We start from the raw sequence: 22,808 nt of genomic DNA, 5'->3' as shown, positions 1-22,808 counted from the left end.
ATAGTGGGATTGACCGTCACATTATAACGCTCCCACGGCTGAAAGGGGCGAACATGTTTGGTGCGACGGGGATTCGAACCCTCGCCCTAACCACCTGGCCATGCCGGGCCTAGTTTTTGTTTTCTTAGAGGTAATTCTTTCGAACGATGGTTTTTATTTTGATTCCCGGTTTCTGTGTAATTGAAATAGTTAAGTTAATGTTTCATATTATATTTAGATGCCTAGTGATGTGGCCGATATAAAAGAATTGTTTTAGTAACAAAAGTTAAATAGGTATCCAATAACTCCTCTCCATCTTTAATATATATATATATATATTTCTACCTTTTACTTCCTTACCTCCCCAGTTGTTCAGCGATTCCCCCGTAGCAGACAGAGCGTAGAAAGCCAATTGCGTAGCTTTTCGCTAACACATAAAAACGTATTACTTGTAATTTGATTCTAACGATAACCTATTACTACTGGTAGAAACGCCTTTTTTAAGCCAGTCAATAATTTTCCTACTAAAAGAAACTGCTTTTTATATCACTGAATAATTCAGTAGGATCTTTAGTCAACATTAACATTGTCATTTTAATTTTCAAAATCGGTAGCTTATTAACGTGATCTGCTATGTTCACCGTACATGTAACAGGATGTAGGTTAAGACTACTTGAGTAATCGTATTGAAATGGCTTATTGGCTTGCTCTGTTTATCATAGACACTGGTGAGGCGTCGATCACAAGCAGAAGAAGCTGGCATAACAGGATTCATGTAATAACAAACTTTATATAATGTTGCCCGTTGAACCTGTCAACTGCAACCCTAAGTCTCGAGTAACTAACTAATATTAACAACTCTGTCAACACCTTCTGGTAGGGGTCTGAACCGTTTTATGTTAATGATTATTAATGTTGTTTGTGAACGATATTGTAATTCTCAGAATTAGTAGACCATGTAGAAGCAATGTATAATATGTTTTTGAGCTTCGTAAAATTTGTTGACACTAACTAGAATCTAGCTCCAATTACTGATAGTTATTTTTGTTTTCTAGAAATTCCAGTCATATGAGTTTTTTGTTTTGTTTTTTGTCCACAAACTTGTCATCTCAAGAAAGTTCACTTAGTTATTTATTATGCATAACCTCTATATGCCGTAACTTTATTTCCCTCGTGCCATCCAAGCTCCTCACGCGACAATCTTTGGATGATTGCTCTCATTTCAAAGGAAGCTAAACCAGTAAGTAACCAGGTAATAAATCATTAACTTAATTCGAACTTCGATAAATGTTTCTATAAGACAAAACCAAGGCTGTTAATTTTTAGTTAACTCACAAAAAGAGAATTATTATTTAAATATATCATCTAAGACAAAGCAAGTCGAAAAGTAAATATTTTTTATATTAAAATCAACAGTGAATAACGGATAAAATCAAGTTTTTCTTTCCATCTGTTACTCGTGTTTAAGTACATGGCGTGATAACTAGGACAAACTGTACTCAAAATAGTTCTAGACATTCAATGGTACAGTTTGAAATTGAACTGTTTTTGATCTAACAAAATTAACCCAGAACATCTCAAGAACGTAAAATTAATCCAGAACGCTTCAACAACACACAGAAGAGACCGGCCGATCGATCACGTTGTAAGTAACAGGATTATACCGCTATTTTTTTTAAATAAAAATATAAAACAAAAACCTTGAGTACCATTCCAAAATGGTTTAAGCCAACCAAAATTGTTTACATATTCCTACGTATTTAAAAATGAAAACAAATCACGTGGTCGAATGACAAACAGAGTCAAGTTGTTTTAGTAGTTGTCATTCTTATTTCAGTATATAGCACGATAAGTATAACAGACAGGCATTTTGAGAGCAATCAGAAAGTTCTTATAGACTTAATAATACTGGTTTTTACAGTACGAATCAGGTTGATAAGGTGTCGTATGTTATGTACAAATACAGTGTAATACAGGTGCTGCTTGCATCAACAAACCAAAATCAAAAGACCAATAAGAACTCCAATCCAATACGACAAAGACAAGATTGCAGTTCAACACACCCGCACTCGTGAGTAGCGCTCGTATATTGAGTATACTTTGAGTAAAGCTAAGAAGTAGCATGATTAACTACTTGATTTTATGATGCTGAATACTGTTAGCTCAAGAGTGTTACCATACCTTCTTCTGCAAACCCTCTAGCTTATCGTCTTTTTCATTATTTTTCTTTCAGCCTCTTTCTATTTGTTTTCTCCCCGTAAAGTTTCGTATGTTGCTTTCTTGGCAGTTCATTTTTTTTCCTGGTTATTCTACAAACTTTTAAAACATGTGGTACTTGTCTTTCAACTCTTGTTTTTGCACCTTATGCATAGAACGAGATTTTCATCTGATGAAAAAGGCATCAGCCTCTGAAAAGGTTAGAGCTTTTAAATCGTTTTTATTTAGCCTCATTAGCCCTAGAATTATTGAAAGAGCCAAGGATTTCCTATGATTTTCAAACACATTTTTCTAAACTATCTATACACCAAACTGCTTATGGATTTTTTTGGTTAGAGGATCCATTATAACATAGGAGTTGTACAAAAAATGTAAAGAATAAAATCCATCAATATTACAATTAAACATTGTAATTACTATCGTGATTCTTTATTAAAATGAATTGTTTCATCCGATCGTTTTGGTGAGTTATTTACACCGAATTCTGCCATTGGCAGAAATATGATATATCTCAACACGATGTCCCCATCAGTAGTGAACCGTATGCACAAACAAAACGGTTGTTTGAGAGTTAAATGTAGAAAATAATAGTGCTATTATTGAAAGAAAGCCAAAACCTCTTGTTCTCATACCTGATCTATTTTAAATTCAACACTTTTATCTGATAATTTAAGTATGTCTTCCCCAAGCTAGTTACCGTGAGTTAAAAAATACTGAAAACTCCACTATTCCCAGAAAGACATGTGTTAGATATTATAATTTTATTTGCATTGTTTCATAAAATAAGCAACCGTTAGTCATTTCCTAAGTACAAAAAATACACAGAAGTAAGACTTGTTATGTTAAAAATATCATAAGTGAAAGTATTGTTTAACAAAAACATTTAACTTATATTAAAATATAATCTACAACAGAGGGTTGGATACCTTATACTAAAGTTATGTAATATAAATGAAATGTAAATAAGTTAGTCACGTGAAATAAATTCTCAACGGAACGGTAGTATCAGAACTACATGTTGACATTGCTTGGCGTTTTATAGAAAATGTGACGCCACTATTGATCGCTTTGAGAAAGATGCTGTAACAGTTCTTTCAGATGCAAAATATTCATAACTCAGTCCATTAAGATGTTTTTATATCGAGGATTTAGAATTTCCAAAACGAGGATATCAATTATACTTAATGGTATTGGAAAACAAAACAATATGGATCAACTTGGGGCACCAGGACCAATCGAGAAAGACACCTGAAATAAGTCGTGCCTCAATCAAGGTAAGCAAAAGTACTATCTTGCAACAAGTGGAAATCTATGAACATAAACACCAGTAGTAAAAGCCATTCACTCCTCCCAGGTAACAGTGCGCAGTATAATCAAAAAGGTTCTCCCACTGGAAATGAGGCCAACAGTGTATGAGATCACCAAAATAAGGCTTCCAACCATAACCTGAAGCAACTGGAGAATCAAACAGGTATTTATGTCATTACATACGAAGGCATGGTAGGTTGCCGGACGCAACGCCTATGGATTTCTATGTGCTCGGACTGATGAAATGGGTACTGGGAAACCGTCGTTTTTTTGGTGAGGTTTTTTACGCTTAGTTGAGTGTGGAAAGTGAGCTGGAAGGATTGGTATGCTTTGGGCGCGACAAACTTACGATGGAGCCGTTTGCAATGAAAACTCCGCTGCAGGGCTATTGTTAAGGTGCACAATCATCAGACAGCGTATGACTGGACGTAACGAAGTGGACTGGAACGACGTGGTGACGTTCCAAAATCGTTCTAATTTTAATATAACATACCAAACCCTCTGTACGTATATATAATATTAATTCATTGCCTTTCCTTAATCTATATATATGAAACTTCAATACTTTGACATTCCATCTCCGACATCTTAATTGTATCTTTCTACACCAGGAAGAACATACAAATAAGAAGGAATAGTTTTACCTTAAACATCATATCGATTTTCTTAAAGTCAACACGGGAGCAATTGCGCCCTTGTAACAGTTCCAGAACCGACAGGAAATAGGCCGGATCTGTCGTGGCTAGTTGCCTCACCACCTCTTCAATATTTCGTCGTAGAAGATCTCGATAAGACACGAAATAAGGTCGTAATAGCTTTTCCTTAAAGGAAGAAAAATTGGGAAGAAATATTATATATGTTTTGAAATAAATATTTCTTTACAACTGTGTATTACTAGACCCTTTGGCGATGAAAAATTGTTTGTCACTTTTGAAATGTGTGACATATATGAACTCGGTTTTCTTTATTTTATCCCCACTAAAGCGGCTTTCTTTTCCCCTCATATGGTTCTTGGTAAAATTCTCAAACTTTTTACTGAAGTTCGTGAGTTGCATACGTCATTGGTTGATTTTCATAAGACGTTACTTAATTATTATTCAAAAGCGAATGAGCGAATGAAATAATATGTGAAAGAGGAATGAATAGCATGGTCCTAAATCAGCTGGTTAATTCACATTACACGTTTGAAATTTAACAACATAATTCCCTCTGTAAAACTGTAATTCGTAAGCTCTAAAACTGCAAGCCCATAGAATAATGTATATCATTTTTAATTACCGAACAACCATTTTGTCGGGTAAACTAGTACTTCAATAGCCCCCCCCCCCAGTGGCACAGCGGTATGTCTGCGGACTTACAACACTAGAAACTGGGTTTCGATACCCGTGATGGGCAGAGCACAGATAGCCCATTGTGTAGCTTTGTGCTTAATTCCGAACAAAGAAACAAAAGTACTTCAATAAAGACGGATTTTTTATTGTTCATTTTTGTGCTGTCCCTAATTTTAAAGTCATAGACTATGGGGAAGGTAGCTAGTCAACACCACTCACCGCCAATTCTTAGGCTACTTTAGTAAGACCGAATAGCGCTATTTGACAGTCACTCTTATAACGCACCCGCGGCCCTAAAGTGTGGTGTGCAATTTATTTTTGGCTATAACGGGACGCGAACCACAGAACTTCAAACCCCCAGTCTGGCACATTAACCACTGGGCTGCGTTCAGCCCATACGAAAGGATATTACTACAAAAGAGGTAAATCTGTACTAGCCGTCCCTTGTTTTAACCTTATCCCTATCCTGTGCATGACATGTGATTCACAGGACATAATGCTAAGGCACCCGAGTATCATAGCTGATATACAGCTACATTTAGCTGATGCTCGTGAACATGGCAGTATGAACTGGTTGTTTTGATTCAACGTTTGAGATTAGAAGAGAGCTTCATAGGAGCATCACATGTGGCGCTCAAAGTGTGAACGATGATAAGTTAACTTACTTTCACTCAAAGGAAAACGTAAACCTAGTATAAATACAACAATTTGTTATTAATCCTTTATATTTTCACTACCCACTACACTAATTTTCTCTCACACCTACATATAAGCATATCCACGAAAACCATTAAATGACCTCTAAAACAGGGAAACGAGTTAAACTGATAGACTAAAGACAAGGCAGCTGGTTAACAACAGCCACAGCAAGCTCTTAGGTCCTCGAATCGAACAGTGGGATTTGACCATCACTGTTATAACGCGTTTATAGCCCCAAAGTGCGAAGCACGATTTTTTTGCGACAGAAACTTCTAACCATGGTTTGTTTGTTTGTTTGTTTTTGCATTTCGCGCAAAGCTACACGAGGGCTATCTGCGCTAGCCGTCCCTAATTTAGCAGTGTAAGACTAGAAGGAAGGCAGCTAGTCATCACCACCCACCGCTAACTCCTGGGCTACTCTTTTACCAATGAATAGTGGGATTGCCCGTAACATTATAACGCCCCCACGGCTGAAAGGGCGAGCATGTTTGGTGGGACGGGGATTCGAACCCGCGACCCTCGGATTGCGAGTCGAGCGCCCTAACCACCTGGCTATGTCTAACCATAGACCCTCTGATATACAGTTCAGCACGGTAGCCATTAAATCACACCCGCTCCGAGAGTGATGACTAGTTCTTGTGAAACTAATAAAAATACGTTTGATGGTATATCAAATCTATACGTTCTCATATAGAAAAAATAAAATCTGTGATTAAAATACAATATATACTCTAAACTGAGGCATTTAATCCTGATACGTCAAAATAAGTACGTACCAGTAATTTGAGAATCAGGAACATTTTTGTTGAATTGTGACTTAAGAATTTTTATTTCGTAGGTTGTTTTATTTATCTTCAAAAATCCAAGATCACACTCATCAGTAGAATATCAAACTGTCTTTATTCTCTCCCTCTTACAGTTTACTGAAATTTAATATAAGATATAGGTTTTTTTCTATTTTTCTTGAACTGTGGATCCGAGGTTCGAGCCTCATTACCGTAAGAAAAAAAAACCATGCTCCGCAATTTGGGATTTTGGGTGCGTTACAAAAGTGACGGTCAAATCTCACTGTTCGGTTAGAATGGCTCACAAATTGGCGGTGAGTGGTGTTGATTACCCGACTTCCCTTGAGTCTACAACTTATAAATTAGGTTCGGCTAGCACGGGTAGCTTTCGAGTAGCTTTACGCAAAAATTAACAAACAACAACTATTTTTGTTAACCTTTTCTGTACAAACAGCAACAACTATTTTTGTTAACCTCTTCTGTACAAACAGCAACAACTATTTTTGTTAACCTCTTCTGTACAAACAGCAACAACTATTTTTGTTAACCTCTTCTGTTCAAACAGCAACAACTATTTTTGTTAACCTCTTCTGTACAAACAACAACAACAACTATTTTTGTTAACCTCTTTTATACAAGCAAAAGCTATTTTTGTTAACCTCTTCTGTACAAACAACAACAACTATTTTTGTTAACCTGTTCCGTAAGTCAAATTCTCCCCTGGTGGTTCAGTGGTAAAAGTGGCTTATAAATCTAGAACTTGGGGGTCAATCCCCGTGAGACACACCGCGCATTTAGCTCATTGTGCAACTTTACGCTGAGAAAAAAACAAAAACAAACAACAGAACAATGACTCCAGTCATTAAAACCTCGTGCTCAAATATACACTTTTCTGAAATACACCAAACATTTTACACTAAATTATAATCCCATTTGTTAAGAGAATTTCTAATAAAAAAAAAGCACAATTTCATATAAGGGCAGATACTTAAAACCGCCATCACTTGAATACAGATTGATACTGCGTTATTACGTATATTAACAAATCTACACACATAAACTCGTGTGTTTATCGAAAGCAAAAACTCTGGGAAAAAGAAGTGCAAATTATTGTACAGAACTCATAATTCCTTTTATATTTAAATTCACGATTTATCCAACATCATGATTATATATTTACGCAACCAAAAAAAAAACATATTGACTGACGCAGTTCCAATTGACAGTGTTAATTATGATGGTTCTGTTTTTGTTTTCTTTTAGTTTTTCATGAGGGGTGTGTCTGAAAATTTTTCCTCGGTCAGTTCACACTTGACTGCTCATTTGTATTGTCATGAATAATATTAGTGAAATTTCCCAAATACGACAAGGTATCTCCTAATTTCCATTCTCCGTATGGTGTATACAGTTCTCCTAGTGTGGATTATACTTACCTGCATGACATATGTAAACGCCTAACTTCAGTTCGCCACCTTACAGCGAATTAAGGAAACACAGCGTAGCAGTTTCTGTCACAATCTGAGTTCTTACTAGCCCTTCAGAACTGTCAGTGAACGGCCCTGCTAGATCTTCAGAGCTCAATATGAACTGAGGTATGGCTATTCCTACGTTTCTTTTCCATTTATACTCGTATTTAGATTACGTCCTGTCAATGTTTAGGTTATGCATTTCTCCTATTTTTACTGATATGCAGTTTCTTTTTTTTTTTGCGTTTTTCGTTCTAGAATGAAAGTGGAAATTTTTCCTTCCAATCTGTGTTATATAACCGGAGTCTTCATCATTCCTGTTAACGTGTTTCTCATCTTTAAGGGGTCCACCTTAATTAAATAGTGAATGAAAAATAACTGGCACAATCTCTAATTTCAAAACCAAATATTTTGGATCTGTTCCGTTTTTTTCGGTGTGTTTTTTGGGAGGTTAAATCCGTTTCTTTAAGATTTCCGTTTTCAGCTTGTACGAAATAGCTTTTTTCTGAATAATTACATATTTATTTTTGTTTTGAAACATTTCCCAAGTTAATAAACGAATTATTTTTTACGAGTGTCTTTGTAAAATCACGATAAATGTAAATTCTAAATATAACAATCAGTACTTAAATCTGACGAATACATATAGGACGATGTGAACTAAACTTCAGAGCTATATATATATATATATATTATGTACATATATATAGACAGAGGAACACTTTAGCTTAATATAGACACTTTGAGCATTAACTTAATAAAAATCTGACGATGACTCGTGATTACCATCCAATCAACATTCACCAGTATATCAGTTTCTTAATGTCATTAGGAGTACTTCAGTCAAACAAATATTCAAAGATTATTCAAATCCTATTGATAAACGGTATAGAGATTCTTCAAAACTTGTTAGGGTAAAGAACTGTAGATAATAAAAAGCGGTTGTTTCAATAATCAAAAGCTCACCTTCAGAGTTTTATAATATAAATAATATAAAATTTGGTATATGCATTTAATGTACTATACATGTCATAATAAAAGTTTGTTACGAGATAGTACTAATATTCTTAAAATACAACAGCCTTGCCATATGATTAGTATAGTCTATTTCTTATGTACATTCATTATTGTTAATACATATTTTGAATACATTTAGTCTAAAAATATATAGGCGTTCTACACATAACTATAAGCTGCTTCTAAAAATCTAAGAGTACTAAGACACACGTAGGTCTAAACGAATTAAATTCAGTTGCCTTTTTACCACTTCTTTTAAACAATGTTAAGCACAACTAAGACACACGTAGGTCTAAACGAATTACATTCAGTAGCCTTTTTACCACTTCTTTTAAACAATGTTAAGCAAAACTAAGACACACGTAAGTCTAAACGAATTAAATTCTGTAGCCTTTTTACCACTTCTTTTAAACAATGTTAAGCACAACTAAGACACACGTAGGTCTAAACGAATTAAATTCTGTAGCCTTTTTACCACTTCTTTTAAACAATGTTAAGCAAAACTAAGACACACGTAGGTCTAAACGAATTAAATTCAGTAGCCTTTTTACCACTTCTTTTAAACAATGTTAAGCAAAACTAAGACACACGTAGGTCTAAACGAATTAAATTCAGTAGCCTTTTTACCACTTCTTTTAAACAATGTTAAGCAAAACTGTTTTTTTAATAATCTTAACAAGTTTTTAATTATAGTATTATTTTCACCAAATGGCACGAAAGTATTTTTAAAAACATGTTTCCCAGTCAACAATTAGATTCAATGTCTATGAGAAACAGATATTTATATATTACTTTTCAATTATGTTAAAACCAACTACGCGATTGAAATAAATTAAATCTCCAAGTTCTAATTACATCTGAAAAAACATTGATAAAATAAATTCTCTCGACTAGTATTCTTGAAATATTGCTTCGATAGAAAATATGTCGTATTTATCTTAAAACCAAACTTTCAAAATAACTGCTGAAACGTTTAATAACTAAGAATAAAAAAATTATCGACTACTTAGTTTAAAACAATGACATTTATTTTCATTCGTGCAAAGATTTTAAGCAGTGGTTATTTAGAAAGTAATTACTTTCCGTTAAAGAGTATGAGCGGATTCTTAAAGTTTAGCTCAAAAGGTTATTTCTGTTATTTGAATTTTCAATTAACTCAAAAAGATCAAGAACCATTTGATCGTGAACTTGTAGAACTATAATACACTGTGTATTGCCGGATAAGTTCAAATTGATTGTTTGTTATGGATTTCGCGCAAAGCTACACGAGGGCTCTATCTGCGCTAGCCGTCCCTAATTTAGCAGTGTAAGACTAGAGGGAAAGCAGCAGCTAGTCAACTCTTGGGCTACTCTTTTACCAACGAATAGTGGGATTAACCATCACATTATAACGTCCCCACGGCTGAAAGGGCGAGCATATTTGGTGTGAGGGAGGATTCGAACCCGCGATCCACAGATTGCGAGTAGAGCGCCCTAACCACCTGGCCATGCCGGGCCTGTTCAAACTGATAAGTCCAGCTTTCCTTATTTATATGATTAACGCTGCGATTGTTATGAGGACTTATACGATCGGACTTATCTATCTGGATGTAGTTACTGCATGATTCGCGTATCTTAATTACGATTTGAAAGGGTTTTCATGCTTTTAATTCTACTGACTGAGCACAACGTAATTGACTTTTGATTAGCATACTCCAAAGATCAGGGTCGTTCGATATAAAGGTGTTTATGCTAATTTTTAATAACACCAAGAGTTTATACATTATGCATTAGAGAGGTAGTAAATAAATTTTGGAGCATGATGAATTGAATGAACACGCGACATAACTCATTAAATAGTTTGCTTGTACGTATATGTATAAAGATTACACAACAGTTTTAAGAAATTTCACATCCGAAGGTAATAAAGAATAGAATTAGCATCTCTTTTCCTTGGATGATATTTTGAAACATCTGAAGGTAATAAAGAATAGAATTAGCATCTCTTTTCCTTGGATGATATTTTGAAACATCTGAAGGTAATAAAGAATAGAATGAGCATCTCTTTTCCTTGGATGATAATTTGAAATGCCTTTTTCTGACAATAAGATCACTTGCCAAAAGCTTTTCAGAGAAAAAAATAAATAAAACTACAGTTTGGGAAATGTAAACTACCGAGTAGTACGACTGACATCTGGGAAGTATGACAAACCGAACGGTAGAAGTACACCAACTACCACGTCTATTCGCAAGTTTCACAGGTGGAGAAAACAACATTTCTATTTAAACAACTGGAAGCGTACAGGATGTATTAAAAGTTTAAAGTGGGAACTGATATTCAAAGAAGTTAATGTTTATATATGTGTGAGTCAAGCAATAATAGTACTTATATTTGTTTGTTTTAGAGCGAAGCCACATTGGGCTATCTGCTGTGTGCACCGCGGGGGATAGAACCCCCGGATTTTAGCGTAGTAAGTCCGTAAACTCACGACTGTCTAATCGAGAGACAAACAGGATGTATTAAAAGTTTAAAGTGGGAACTGATATTCAAAGAAGGTAATGTTTATATATGTGTGAGTCAAGCAATAATAGTACTTATCTTTGTTGGTTTTAGAGCGGAGCCACATTGGGCTATCTGCTGTGTGCACCGCGGGGATCGAACCCCAGATTTAAGCGTTGTAAGTCCGTAAACTCACGACTGTCCAATCGAGAGACAAACAGGATGTATTAAAAGTTTAAAGTGGGAACTGATATTCAAAGAAGGTAATGTTTATATATGTGTGTGAGTCAAGCAATAATAGTGATTATCTTTGTTGGTTTTAGAGCGAAGCCACATTGGGCTATCTGCTGTGTGCACCGCGGGGATCGAACCCCGGATTGTAAGTCCGTAAACTCACGACTGTCCAATCGAGAGACAAGTGCTTCTGTATACGTTTCATTATAGCACTCGCCGAAAACTTAGTTACCTTTATTCCATCAGCCTGATATATATATTAGAGTAATATCTAAATGTTTAATGTATCAAGATAGCTCAAATTCACTCATTTCTTGCACTGTTTTGTATTGTCACAAGTTGCACAACTACCTGTTGTACAACTGTTTGTTTGTTTTATCCAAGAGAGCGTTTTTATCTTACGTTAAACTTGATTTAGTTGTAAACGTTAATATATGATCAGCATTTTAAAATATGTCAAGGGTTTGTTGTTAGAAGTAAACATTTTTGTAACTCTCACGTGACAAAACGTTGAAGAAATCCGTGAGGAAAACTGAATTCGAAATGCTTTTACCTGCAAGATATATCAATCTGAAGATGCAATGACGACCAATGTAGGGGCCTTATAATGTTACGATCAATCCCACTATTTGTTGGTAAAGAGTAACCCAAGAGTCAGCTGTGGGTTGATTGGCTATCTGCCTTTTTTTTCCATTGGGAATGGCTAGCACAGATAGCTCTTTTGCTCGACATTCACAAAAATTAATAAAAACAAGTTCAAAACCATGACGTTCAATAATACAGTTAGCGTATTTCATAAGCTCAAAACCATGACGTTCAATAATACAGTTAGCGTATTTCATAAGCTCAAAACCATGACGTTCAATAATACAGTTAGCGTATTTCATTTTACTAACTCATACCTTTGTCGGACTCACCTCAAACTCTTTTTAGCGATATACTTTCAAAAGAAGGTACTGCTTTAGTACTTGATTTCATGCTTAAAATTTAGACTAGGCGCTGAATTCAAACGTGTCATGTCTTGTGTGTGTGTGTGTGTGTGTTTTTATAGGTGTGTACGTTAATTTGAAAGATTAAAGACATCATTAAGATTTACTAAAATAACGAAATGCTACAAGTTGTAGGAAGCTCAAAACTCGTGTAAGAGCTAGATCAAAGTTGAAAATCAGAAAAGAAGTAAAGTCACGATATGCTCGTGACAACTTGAAATGACAGAAAAAGCAAAGGTTATCATTTGTAGCAGTAGCGTGACAGGAAAGTCAGTTCGAGCTCGACTATAGCTTTGTGAGGTAGAAAACACTGATAAGAGCTTTTACCATCTATAAAATGGCAATGAAAGTTTTCCGACATTTTCGGAGAGGAAGTATAACATGAAGAAGAATGCAAGTAAAGTAAATATTTTTTCATGTTTAACAGATTTGTCAGATCTAAAGAAACAACTTATTTCTGTTGGTCTGCTTTTGTTGTTTTTTTACACAAATGAAACCATTTAATATTCATATCTTGTGGAACTGTCTTCCTCAAAGACAACCGATCAGTGAAACATGGAGTATTTAATATACAGTCGACTGATTATATTGATATATGAAATAAAACGTGGAGTACTTTGTACAGCTAACACACGATACTGATATGTTAAATGTGGTACTATGTATACAGCTGATACGTGATATTGACATATTATGTAAAACATGAAATATTTTGTACAGTTAACCCACGATATTGATATGTTAAGTGTAGTACTATGTATACAGCTGATACGTGATATTGACATATTATGTAAAACATGAAATATTTTGTACAGTTAACACACGATATTATATGTTAAGTGTGGTACTATATATACAGCTGATACATGATACTGATATATTATGTAAAGCATGAGATATTTTCTATACAGTTGACACAATATATTGATATGTTAAGTGAAACATGAGGTATCTTGTACAGCTAACACATGATATCGATTATGTCTGTGTTACCAAGGGACAAACGTAAATGTCCTTGTCTAGAGCTTCAAGGTTTCATATTCAACTTTCTAAATTAAAACCAAAGTTAACTACTGGTTATGCGATCATTCACTTGTCTAAGCATTTACCGTCAATGATGTAAAAGTTACGCTTGTGTTACATTCGCTACCACTTATCACTGAAATCTGATGAAAGCACGAACTGATAAAATACCTCAATGATGCTGAAATATGTCATACATTCTTCTAATAGCGTCAATTAGAGTCGCATTTGAAACTTCACCTAGAATGATGATCGCAGTGTCATGACTGGATTCCGTATTTTTTTATAGTGTGATCAACTCTTCCACGATACGAAAGCGAAACCTTTTATCCTATGATGGTTGGAGACAGCTTGAATGGGTAATGATGAAAAACATAACAGCAAATGTACAACGTTTCGACAAGGTTTTGTCATCATCAGGTACCCTATACTCTTAACGGTCTCATATTCCTTGAAAACATCCTGCGTTGAGGAGCACAGAAGGTATCCAAATTTAATCATAACATAACAGCAAATGTACAACGTTTCGACAAGGTTTTGTCATCATCAGGTACCCTATACTCTTAACGGTCTCATATTCCTTGAAAACATCCTGTGTTGAGGAGCACAGAAGGTATCCAAATTTAATCAGCCTGATAGATAGAAACATGCAGGTGGCGCTATTGCCTTGAGCTCCCAAAAGGGAACGTTCTTGGGATTAGGGACTAAATTATATATGCGTTGTTAAACTATTTATTTTTATTTTTCAGTCTACGTTTCGGATGAATATTATTAAACTGAAAATTTAGGTTGCTTGTTGTAAAGAGTTATTTAAGTAAAATCAGATATACAGTTACTATACAGTTGGTATTATACCGTTCATAACGTTAGTATAATTGGTATTATATACCCTTGGTACATTTGTTACTATATCGCTGGTACTTTTGGTATAGTTGGTATTATACCGTTGATATCGTTGGCATAATTGGTATTATATACCCTTGATACATTTGGTACTATATCGCTGGTACTTTTGGTATAGTTGGTATTATATACCCTTGGTACATTTGGTACTATATCGCTGGTACTTTTGGTATAGTTGGTATTATACCGTTGATATCGTTGGTATAATTGGTATTATATACCCTTGGTACATTTGGTACTATATCGCTGGTACTTTTGGTATAGTTGGTATTATATACCCTTGGCACATTTGGTACTATATCGCTGGTACTTTTGGTATAGTTGGTATTATACCGTTGATATCGTTGGTATAATTGGTATTATATACCCTTGGTACAGTTGGTACTATATCGCTGGTACTTTTGGTATAGTTGGTATTATACCGATGATATCGTTGGTATAATTGGTATTATATACCGTTGGTACATTTGGTATTATATTGTAGTTGGTATTATGTCGTTAGTACATTTGGTATAGTTGGTACAGTTGATGTAGTTGGTATCACATCGTTGGTATAATTAGTATAGTTGGTATAATTGGTACAGTTGGTATAGTTGAGCAAATGACTTGAATAATTTTCTGGAGTTTACGGTCGTTTCATTATTCATAAGTTTGTGTATTATGTTCCAGTCAGCATTACGTAATTTTAAAAAAAATGTGAACTTAGTTTAATTATTATTTATTTCAGAGTAAAACGTTAAAATCAAACTATGTTTTTATTGAAACTAATCTAGTCACTTTTGTCCTATCCTGTATAATGAATTTTACTATTGGTCATTGAATATAATATTTCGCATATACAACGGTTGAAATTTTGCTCCTTATTATAAAAAAAGCAGATTTTTCCTATATGAATTACTTGAAAAGTTTTTTTTTTGGTGAACAAAACTCGAAGATAGCTTTAATATGCGGAAACATCTGTTAGCTGAGTTCTTGCACAGATCTTAAAATATAACGTTGATACACGGAAACATCGGCACGTGTAGATATGTAGATCTTGAAAGTCGAGTTGTTCAAAACTTGAAAATAGCGTTGATAACATTAAATTACATAGGGAATCAAAATTTGAACCTGTGCAGTAGACTTTCCCATAAACGCCTTTTGAAATATGTCATTAAGAGAGAAATTTACTTCTAACCCAAGGTATTATACAACACTAAAACACATTAACTTTGTTAAACGAATCATGACAAAATACACTAAAAAACGTAGCCCTGATACACCCTGGATTTTCTCAGGTTTATCTAGACGAAACTTGAGGTATCTGTATATAACTTGAAACCATTGATACGATCTGTAGGTTTGAATCCGGCTCTATATGAACTACTCTATATTTTTATAAGCAGCACTTAACTACAAGCATGTATCTAATCCACAGAGGTTGCTAATTGCTAAAGCTTTCTTTAATTTTACAAGGTTTTTTTAAATACATTTTTCTTAATTATTTACGCACGAAATTGCTTGTGAGTTTTTTTTTTGTCTAACATGTGAGCCACACAGAAAAATGCAAAGTACCATCAATATTGCATTTCATCCGGGTAAGTACTTCTAAGATCCCCTACGTATTTTACATAGAAAATGACTGATTTCACCAAATGTTTTGGTCAGATCTCTATGCTCGCTATTGTAACAATAAGCAAAAACATAAGATCATTCAATTTGATACACATATTTGGACGGTATATAAAAAACAAGTCGGTAATTACTTCACTACCATATGGGCTCTTCAATGCTGTAAATCCATTGAACGTGCTATAAAAAGTCTTAGAACACGCCTCTACACAGACGACTCCCATTTCTGAAGTCTGTTTCTCCTGAAGTATTTTGTACACATTTATTCTTAGTCAGCCACAAGGGGCGCTTCCGTGCTCTTAATCCTGTAAATATTACGTTGCTCTGTTCGAAATGACAACAGTTAGAAGTGAGAATATACTTAAAAACTAAAATCTTACAGCTTAAACATTAACTTACATACAGAAACACAAGTTCCCCTTAAACCCTCTGCTACAACTGATATATATAAGAGATTCCAAACATCGAGGAACAAAAATCGTACCTTGACCTGCATCATAAGTTCATCCGTCGGTTTTTCCGAAAACCCGTGGCAGCTTCCTTCCGCCTGGGATTCTGTGACCGTTTCAGCACAAGTGTTCAGAACGAGCTCTCGTAGCTTAGGGCTTAAATCAACGACCAGTGTCTGTAATAGAGTATCCGAAAATTTACTTATAATGATTTTACACCATATTATAGAGTATGGAAAACAGAAAATGTTATAGATTCAACCGCAGTCTCAGAGTCGGGGGGTTTAGTCGTTGAAGACCTGGTGGGTCAGGTTCATTTAACATCTTCCTTCCTCCTGCTCATATTGTTCCTTAGCAGTGTTATTATAATTACTATAAGAGGATCAGAGCTGATTTCGCGCACTTACTCTGACCCCTTTCAAGGTCATGTCCATGTATGTAATTATGGTAACATTTGATGTAAAAATACACCATCGCTTTGTTGTGTAAAGTTCTATACGTTGCAAACAGTTCAAGGTGTATTTCACATATATTTTAAGTTAGGATGAGACCATTTACTTAAATATCCTTACTATGTTTTCATGGTAACTTAAAACAATGTTAAACTTTAATCTAGTAATCAGGTAGCCTGTATTTATTTTATTATATATATATATATATTCACCTGGGACGAATGGTTAGGACCATCATCATCATCATCATCAGGTATGTAGTATCTATCAAGTTCACATAATAAGTCATTTTCTCTCCATTTTGGCGCGAAATAATTTAGCGTACTATGTAGGAATCTATCGATTACTGTTTCTATATTTGCGTATTTATGCACGAACTTAGAGGATGTTGATCTAGGAACTTTGAATACTGTCGTAGGTAATGGGTTTTGTATTGTTTGTAGTTTTCTTTGTCTTAGTTTTGGCGCGACATTTATCCATGCTGGAGCTGCATAATCTAATATGGGTCGTTTACATGTTTTGTATATTTTTAGCATGTTGTCAGCTGTAGCTTTATTGTTTTTTACCCGTTAGGCTCCTAGCATAGTTTGTTCGTTGCCAGACTTTGGTTCTGATATTGTTTGAGTAATTTATCCAAGTTAGTTTCGAATAATAAGCAAGACCTAAAAATTTGGTGTATGTAGCAGTATGGAGAAGTGTTCCGTTCATATATAGTTTTGGTGGGTCTTTCTTATACTTAGTTAATTTGGCAGAGACCACAAGTCGGTTTTTTGGCAATATTCAACTATTCTGTTTAGTTGTGGCTGTAAAGTTCTAGCTGCTATAGATGGGGTAGGAACACTTTTCCAGACTGCTACGTCATCAGCGAACTGTGAGGAGTGTCCGTGATTTGGATCTTTTAGAGGCATGTTAGTTACATACATGATGAAGAGGATAGGGCTAACTACCCCTCACTGAGGGACGCCTTCCTCCGATAGAGTATTGAAGGAATGGTACTCTTTTCCTTTTACTTTAGGCCTAGCATGGCCAGGTGGTTAGAGCGCTCGACTCGCAATCTGAGAGTCGCGGATTTAGAATTCCCGTCACACCAAACATGTTCGCCCTTTCAGCCGTGGGGGCGCTATAATGTGACGGGCAATCCCACTATTCGTTGGTAAAAGAGTAGCCCAAGAGTTGGCGATGGGTGGTGATTACTAGCTGCCTTCCCTCTAGTTTTTCGCTGCTAAATTAGGGACGGCTAGCGCAGATAGTCCCCGTGTAGCTTTGCGCGAAAATTCAAAACAAACAAACCTTTTACTTTTGCCGCCCTTAATTATTATTGGACAAATAACAAATGCCAGTTGTTGTTTTTTTTTCAGAAAACCCGTGGCAGCTTCCTTCCCCTGGGATTCTGCGACCGTTTTAGCACATCTGTTCAGAACGAGCTCTCGTAGCTTAGGACTTAAATCAACGACTGGTGTCTGTAATACAGTATCCGAAAATATACTTACGATAATTTTACACAATATTATAGAATATACTACCATGTGGAAAACAGAAAATATTATAAAGTATTAAATGAGTGGTACTTTTTTTCTTTTACTTTTACCGCCCTTAATAAGTATTTGACAATATAATCAATGCCAAAATCACAGGGCGGTCGGTCTTTCTACGAGTAAATCATAAATGCATTTAAGAAGTGTTAACTTAGTTTTTAAAAAAATCGATGACTAAATGTTTCATGCTAATTTTAGAATGTTTTCTTATCTCATGTGGTTTATTGCCTCCGCACATGTACCTAACAGTTGGAGCTATTTCTAAATGACTAATGACAATCTACAGACCCGTATTTGTTTATCTTTTAACTCCTCGTAGCCCCGTAATGACTAACAAAAAAAGTCAAATCATAAGCCTAATTATACGTTTAGCTATAGCAGATAAATTCTTAACACATCACACGTGCATAAAAAACAAAAACATTAATTCAATGCGTGCCTGCTCAATGCCTGTGTTGAGTGGCATATTTTGACTGATAACTCCAGCTTGGCAACAAGTAACCTTAACGAAAGAGGCTCGAAATAGATTGAACATTTCGAAATATTTCGCGCGTGTCCACATTTTGGTTTACTCTCACAATTCCAGGGTAAAGTAAAAGTTCGATTTGGAAAGCTATGGAATGAGTTATGCCATAGAAATGAGCAATGATTTATCACAACGTAAGCCAAGAAAAGACCCCTGTTTAATATTTATAGTTAACATGAAATATGTGAGTGATAGAATCAAAGATGTTAAAAATCACATTTAAAAAAAAACCTGATAATCTTTAGTGCTTTCAGAGGACCCATCTGTCGAAAGCGCTATAGGATTTTATCAGCTTTCTTTATATATGTAAATTAAATTTACCAAATATTATTCCTGCCTTTTTTTCCTGATTTCGAAACATCTTTTTGGTAAGTACTCTTTCATAACTGTACTGTAATTGCATGTTCTTTTCTTGAGCATTTTAACATAAATATTGGTATAAGTCTTTCAAAAGAGTTTTATATGGTTTTACTCTTACAACCTTTCTGTTTTGGTAAGTCCAGACTCTCCCTGAATATACGTATATACATGTGTGTTTGTGTATATATTTTACAAAACACTGGAATATCAGACTATTCTGTTTTTCCTCGCCTTTATTAATTTCTTCAAAGGTCACTCTTCAGGATATAATTTTACTGAGAACTTATTTTTCTTTTCTCAGTAAAATCGTTTCCTGAAGAGTGTGTGTGTGTGTGTTTTTCTTATAGCAAAGCCACATCGGGCTATCTGCTGTGTACACCGAGGGGAACCGAACCCCTTATTTTAGCGTTATAAATACGTAGACTTACCGCTATCCCAGCGGGGGACCTTGAAGAGTGACCTTTAAAATGACGAAACCGGTTGAAGAAATAAAATAGTCCGATATTCCGGTGTATTATTATTCGTATCTACAGTTGAATCTTATTGATGTTTTGACTTTATATATATATATATATATATAGTTTTATAAATAGAAAAATACCAGATTTCTGCGTATTTGTAGTTAAAAATGCCCAGAATTTATCGTAGAATACATTGTATTATATTATGGTGCGAGTGTGTTATACGTACCAACGTGCAGCAGATGTGAAACACATTGAACCCTCAGATTCTGTTAATGATGAATATAGTTTACCTCATAACACCTCGACTACACATATGGTCAACAGCTTAGTTTCGGGAAGACATTATTAACAAAACTAACTCTGTTGTAAAAGCAATGTTACCGTAGCCTGGCGGAAAAGTTGTGCAAAGTGCGCCGTGTTTCTTATCACCCAAGAACAAACAGAGGGGCTAGAATTCTATGACACAAGTTCCTAGTTTGTCTCTCTCTCTCTCTCCTCCCCCCTTGTGGATGAACCCTCTTGCTTGCAAGTGCATTAAACCCTTTGGCTATTTCAAATCCCTCACTTGTGTTTTTCTTCCGCCTGTTTATTTCTCTATGGCGTTTTGCGAATAAATATTGAAAATGTAAAGAAAGGCTAGCTTCCAATACAAGCTCTGCACACTAGCTATTCTATGATATTCAATACGAGACAAAATTATAACGTAATAACTGTCCTGATTAATAAGAAACATAAGTTAAAATCCCAATTTAATATATGACACTCATCATACGAAGAACTATATCGTAATAAGGATTAATAGGGAATGTAAGATAATCCGGTTTATTACATTTACTATGAGAATTACTTTATCGTAAAAGGAAACTCCTATAATTTAGGATAAAATTTCAAGTATGGTTCCTTTTTATAATGAATGCGGTTCCCCAGTGGGTTAGCGGTAAGTTTAGGATTTTACAACGCTACAATCCGAGGTTCGATTCCTCTCAGTGGCCAGAGCATTGATTGTCCATTGAGTAGCTTTGCGCTAACACAAACCTACAACCTACCTTTAATGAATGTGATAAATTAAACTGGAGTTTTTATTTACTCCTTAACTAAGGGAATCCTAAGTTAATAAGACATTCTTATGAGATTTCAAGCTCTTTTTATTATAGTCATTATGCAAAAAAATTATACCGTAATAATGTGGAATGTCCTAAATGAATAAACTGTTGTCTTTGTTGTGTTTTATAGCGCAAATCTGCACTTCGTCCACCGCGGGGAATCGAACCCCAGATTTTAGCGTTATAAGTCTGTAAACTTAACATTGATCTACCGTGGAACAAGTTAATAAGAAACATACTATAAAATTCAAGTGAATTCCTTTATTTAAAATGAATCCGATTCATTAAACTTGATATTTTATGCTATGTTTCGTATTAATTAAAATAGCTCAAACGGATGAGAAACAAGAAATGAGATTTGAAGTTTAATTCATAATATTTATCATGAAAAGATTTACTATAATAAGGAGCGCCCTGAGTTAATACGAAACACGGAGTCTTCTGTAAGTCTTTATAATTACTTACATTCATCTGAAATTTATGTTGGCTCTTTGCATGAAATTAAACATTTCTTGGTATGTACTCTTACAAGTTACTTCTTGATTGAATTAAATCGTTAATATTTAAATGACTTGGCCAATATTCTACAAAAGTATTTCAATAATGTTCATTTGTCCAGTATATTACTCATAGGATATGAAAAGGCATAGAGAGTTAGTTGTATTAGTCTTTCACATTCCCTACACTATGTTGATGTGGCTTCTTGACGCCATCTTGTTGGCTATGGCAACTGCTGACGTATGACGATCCTGCGCAGCAATGCACCATGAAATTCAGATAGAAATGCATCTGGCACGGGCTTATTACCAGCTTGATTGACTGAAGAATATGTATGCACAATACAGAGAGCACCATGACTCAATGGCTTCTGAGCCTCGAACTCGTCGTTGGATTGTTGCGAGTTCGAGGCTGGCCCGTGTTATGTTGTTGTGTTCTTGACCAAGATACTTCACCCCGCTTGTTCCAGTGTATCCAGCTACATGATTAGCGCCAGCTGTTAGCTGGGGATTAACCTGCTATGGACTGGCATCCCGTCCGGTGGGAATGTGTCACCATTACCATCCGCTCGTGCCAATTAAGCTGGAGTTCAGCAACTGATTCTAAGTGCTGTGGCTTTACGAGGATTTAACATAACATTAACAGGTTAACATCCATAAAAGAAACAATCCTAGATAGTTTTTTAAAAAAATGATAAAACTTGCAAACATACCGAAGTATATGCACGAAAAATAAATGATTTTCCTGTTAAGACCTGACCATTGTCGGTTGTAATTAATCATTTTTCTGTGATTTATCATGCGCATATTATCTCATCTTTCTCCGTTTTTCGTTCCACAGTTGTGATAGTCCGTTTTATGCAGATGAACACTTTCTGCATTTCTAAATGAATGATTTATTGACTATATCACTTACCCCTCTATCTCACGAGCTTACACATTATTTAATAATATCATGGCCATCATTAAGTATGTTCGTCAACTTGATCATTTTTCTTATTTCAACTTATTCATTTTCATTCTCTTTTAAACATAATGGAACTGATGCTCGAATACAAGGAAAAGTCCTGCTAAGCGGTTATCCTTGTATTCTCCAAACACTAGGAAAGGCTGTACAATTGGCTGTATAATAGATGTATATGATAGAATATGGCAAATATATATGTGCAAATAAATCGTTATAGACCAAGTGAATACAAATATTTTTATAGTGTGATACTGTGAATTACTTTCTTTTGTGCATTTATCAACTCCCCTTTAATATTTAAATTTCACTTTTTTGAACAATTATTAACATTTGGTATTATAATTCTACTATGAAATATTTAGTGTAGGTGGAAGGTATTATTTCCATTTTATCGTTTGAATAACGTCGTTCCTT

The 22,808-nt window shown here is 35.0% G+C and overlaps 1 protein-coding gene across 1 annotated transcript in view; it reads right to left on the bottom strand.

Moving 5' to 3' along the window:
• LOC106459860 overlaps positions 1-22,808 on the bottom strand; it is a 43,291-nt gene that overhangs the window by 13,097 nt on the left and 7,386 nt on the right. Inside the window, exons 3-4 of the mRNA XM_013919532.2 lie at positions 16,526-16,666; positions 4,149-4,325 (exon numbers count right to left, since the gene is read on the bottom strand). Coding sequence (XP_013774986.1) covers positions 4,149-4,325; positions 16,526-16,540 — 192 coding nt within the window. The 5' untranslated portion in view covers positions 16,541-16,666. The remainder of the gene's footprint in view (positions 1-4,148; positions 4,326-16,525; positions 16,667-22,808) is intronic.

Source organism: Limulus polyphemus, unplaced genomic scaffold (genome assembly GCF_000517525.1).
Source record: "Limulus polyphemus unplaced genomic scaffold, Limulus_polyphemus-2.1.2 Scaffold669, whole genome shotgun sequence".
NCBI lineage: Eukaryota > Metazoa > Arthropoda > Merostomata > Xiphosura > Limulidae > Limulus > Limulus polyphemus.
This window is presented reverse-complemented; position numbering and strand designations above follow the sequence as displayed.